Source organism: Pteropus vampyrus, unplaced genomic scaffold (assembly GCF_000151845.1).
Source record: "Pteropus vampyrus isolate Shadow unplaced genomic scaffold, Pvam_2.0 Scaffold233, whole genome shotgun sequence".
Lineage (NCBI taxonomy): Eukaryota > Metazoa > Chordata > Mammalia > Chiroptera > Pteropodidae > Pteropus > Pteropus vampyrus.
In genome coordinates this window covers 1,631,484-1,635,824 of record NW_011889014.1, presented here as the reverse complement: position 1 = coordinate 1,635,824, position 4,341 = coordinate 1,631,484, and the positions used below count along the sequence as shown (strand labels likewise).

The 4,341-nt window shown below is 42.9% G+C and overlaps 1 protein-coding gene across 1 annotated transcript in view; it reads right to left on the bottom strand.

The window, feature by feature from the left end:
* The window catches only part of TIAM1 (T cell lymphoma invasion and metastasis 1), a 348,762-nt gene that overhangs the window by 21,850 nt on the left and 322,571 nt on the right, over positions 1 to 4,341 (bottom strand). Inside the window, exons 20-21 of the mRNA XM_023519721.1 lie at positions 2,085 to 2,277; positions 1,591 to 1,615 (exon numbers count right to left, since the gene is read on the bottom strand). Of these exons, the coding sequence (XP_023375489.1) occupies positions 1,591 to 1,615; positions 2,085 to 2,277 (218 nt within the window). The remainder of the gene's footprint in view (positions 1 to 1,590; positions 1,616 to 2,084; positions 2,278 to 4,341) is intronic.

Sequence of the window (4,341 nt, the reverse complement as noted above, 5' to 3'; positions counted from 1 at the left end):
TTAGCATCTGCAGGGCAGGACTGGAGTTCTCTCCGAGGGACCCATGTCTGACCTCAGGTAACTCAGGCAGCACTTTCCTCACCAGCCCGGCTTTTATCTGTGTCCCAGGTGGGCTTAAAAGCAGCGCTGGGGACTCGTGGGTCCTCAGACAAGCCAAGACGGGCCTGCTAGTGGGCACTTCTTTGGAAAGCGGGCCTAGTGCCTTTTAAGTGCAAAGAGGTAGTAGAGGAGAAGACTGAGGTGAGGGCGAAAAACAGGAAGAAGAAAGGACGAGATATCAAAGTGAGCCAACGGCAGGCGTACTTTTTTCCCAAAAGCTCTGATAGAGGTGAAAACTGCATCTACACCTTCAGCAATCAGGAGTGTGAGCTAAGATCTGATGTCGTAAAAAGGCTCCGCGAAATAGTAAGACGGTTCTTCACGCTATCTTTATTCAATTAAGAAAAACAGCAATCGTGGGGTGAAGGCCTCGTAAAGATCACATTTCATCCGTTAAAGCCCCATTAAGAGGAACCAGACTCCATGGGTTCAGCCATGACTCCTCCTTCCAAAGAATAAACCCCAGAGAGAAAGAGAACTGGAAGTCAGGTGACCAAGTGGCCTTTGTGCCAGGGAAGGGAGGCCAGGCCCGTGAAGAAGCTATGGCTTCTATGGGACACCCCAAGTCTTGGTCCATACCCTTAAGGAACCTAAGAATTCCCCCCTCCCCACCCAGCAAATCCTCAAGTCCAAAACAATGGTCATGGGCATTTAACCTATCAACTATAGTTTCTGTCAAGGCAAAAGAGGGTATGGTCCTCGGCTCCATGAGCTGCTGGAGTGTCACTCCCGTCCAGCCCGGGTGTGAGTCTGTTAAGAATCACAGACAGGCACTTTGATTCTCAGACTGTTTTCTTTACCCTCTTGGGACATTTGGCCATTAGAAAAATGTAGGTCACACCTAATGTTTTAAGGGATAGTTTTGAAAGATACGATAATATTTTTCAGGTGCAAAAATATATTATCGAATTAGGAAAAATCTGCATAGGGGCAGCATTTAATCTAATTGTTTAAATATAACACGCATTTCCTTAAGGACTGTAATGGGTGTATCGTTTTACTGTAGCACAAAGAGCTCTACAAATTATTACATTAAGAATCTCATAACAATTAGCACTCAGTTAAAATGTCACAAGAAACACACACACGGAACAACTGGATGACCAATATAGCACATGCAAAAACAGACAGCAGGACAAGGACATTCCCAGGTTCCCTTTAAACTTCAGTGCTGAAGCAGAACCCTGCTGCGTAGACCATCTCTGCCATAAATATGTCATTACCTGGGGCGGGCTCTTTTGTTATCCAGAGACCTGCGCGATACTAATATTTCCTGTAGTAGGTTTTAAATTAAGTCAAGCTCGTTCTCTTTGACAGCGAAGCAGAACATACGTCAATTATTGACATATTCAGGCACTCGATCAGCAGCTGTTTACATGGCAGCCACAGTGAAGTGTCAAGAACGGCAGGCTGCCTTCCAGAGATTCTCTGAAATCAAACTTCCTATTGGTTTTACTGTTTACCATTGAAGTGTTTCTTTAATGCTTTTACCGGTCCCCAACAACCACATGCTGAACTATGGAAACAAAATGACTTTCTGGAAACTCTCAGAATGCTCCATCACCTTCCCAGGAAGAGAGCTTGCCAATATAAAAATTCTACTCTGTTCTATGCAAAATATAATGGCAACTTGAGTAATTTGGGGGAATAAGTGGGACAACTTGAGTCGTGATGATGGTGGCTATCATCACACACCTAGGAATGCAAATAAGTGAGGGAAAGATAAAATTCCATGACAAGGTATATGAAATGTAGTAGGTTACAACGAAAACTAGGAAAAGCAGGGAATTTCTAAACCCCTATGTTTTTGCATAACTGCAAAATGACCCATCAGTTCTAGCCCCAAATAGCTGAGAGAAAACTTTCATTATAAGAAAACCGACGAACTGTTCATTCAAGATCTAATGAATGTCATTTCTCAGTACCCTTACTCTGGCTTGTTGGAATGTCCACCTGGCACATCAATTATTCTTAGATTTTGGTGCAAAAGACCCCAACCATAGCCAGCCACAAAACTGAGAATCCACAATTAACACGCCCACCTGCCACCAAGTCCTCAAATGCCTTACCTTTCACCAGGACCTTGGGGACCTTCGTGTGGCTGGCGCAGAAGGCACTGTAGAGCTTGAAGCGGTCAGCGTAGTATAGAAAGGACCCCCCCAGAGAGAACAGCACTTTCTGGATTTAACGAGAAAAAGAGCAGTTAGTTCGTGTTTCTTCACACCTGGGACGATCAGAAGGATGTCACAGGGAGCTCACACCTGGCCCTCCCAACAACGTCAGCCCCATTCACACCTTTCTTTGCACATCGATGGCCTAAACTGCCCAGCATAAAATAGATGGGCTTACACGTTTGTTTAACAGATGCTGGATTTGACCTTCTCAGCAATTACAATGGAGATGTCACTGTTTTCCAGGCCTGTGTTTACATCTGGGATGTTCAAACGTTAATGAGAAAATATATATGGCATTTTGGAAAAGACAGAAATCTGTATTCTCTCACTAGCTCCTGCTGGGAAGTAGAATTGACAAATCAAATAAATGCAGGAAATGCAAATATTCCCCAAATTAGAAAACACATTTCCATGGTCACTAACTCCACCTTCTCTGACCCCACTCTCTCTTCTAGCAGGGAGCAGGCAAGAACACAAGAAACATGCTTATTAGAAAGAAACGCAATTGACTTTGGGAAGTGGGTTCATCTTCCCACCCTATACCTTCTGTCCCAAAAGGGTGAAAACTGGGTGGGAGCCTTTCTTATTAGAAATTTAATATACCTAAAGTAGAATTCTTTTTATCCCACATGTGTATTATAAAAATGCGAAATAGGCCTCAGAAAAGAATATTCTATAGGTTTCCAATTGACGAACTCTTATTCAGACAGAGCTATTGCTTATTTGGGCTTCGAATTAAAAGTAAGGTTCCAAGCAAAAAATAAGGCATTGGATTTTGAGTGATAAATTAGGTTCCCAAACGTGTAATTCAGCTAATGAACAACGCAGAGAATTCTGATAGACTGTCTACTAACGAGAAAGACAAAATTAGTTATGAACCACACATAATTGGTGATTAGAGGCCTAAATTGGTTTCCTCCATGTTCTATTTTCTTCCTTCCTTTCTTTTTCCAGCCCCCACCCCCACCACAACCCCCTGACCGAAAGGCATCAGCGGGGACAGTCTGCCTCTGTTAAGTGTCATGATCCTTCAAGCCACACTCCATAATTAAACAAGGAAAGTTGTAGAAGAAAAGGCCCTACAGGTCACCCGTCGGGTTAGGCACATCAAGTCATTCATTTAACTTAATATTTACTAAGCACTCACAGCCACAGAGAGAACATTAAGGTACTTATTTCTTCTTGTGGCCTTAAAAAACGACCTCAGACACAGAGTGTACACAAAGATGGCAGCCGAAGACTGCATTTTCCTGTGTTTCTCTTCTGCAGGGCTTCACAGAGCCTCCTACTGGCTGATGGACAGTCCACATGTCCAAGGGGAAATTTGACCAAAATCTATTTGACTTCAGAACTGTATTTTTTTTCCCCCCTAACTATTGCCTGAGGACTAGTGTTCTGTACAACACAGTCTGAATATTTTTACAAGTCTTTTATATTTTTTGGCCAAATATTCAATCGGGAATTAAATAAAACAGCAATGGCGGAAACCAACGGCAACGGGTTTGGGAATGAACACTGTCAAGAGCTCAGATGAGAGGCGCTGGAGAGAAGGCCACGTGCGTCAGGTGTCCTGATTACAGACAGAACGGACGTCATCAGACCATGCAATAAACCAGCGACATGTAGGTCAGGGAAGAGGGTCCCAATGCCACGGAGTTTACAGCAATGACTGCTTCAAGGGGACTTGCTGAAAGAATTAATGCACCAACCCCGCCCTGTGATAAACGCCCAAAATACGATCATGTTCATACCACAGTTCTGATACCCAAACTCTCCTGAAGTGATTAACTGGACCTAAACTCAAAGACCAGGCCCCACAGCAAAAGACTGATATATGAATATAATGTTAGATATTTTCGGTTAAAATCAAGTGTTTTTAAGGTATGTCTGTATCTATTTTTATTATGCTCCACATTAAGCAGCTTTTTTGATCAAATGACAAACTACTGGCCCTTATCAGGGCATCGTACTGGACTATCAATTAATTTACTAATTTAGAAAACATATATCATGACAAACAAAAACCAACGAACCAAACTATATTTCAAATGGACAGCAAACCACTCTG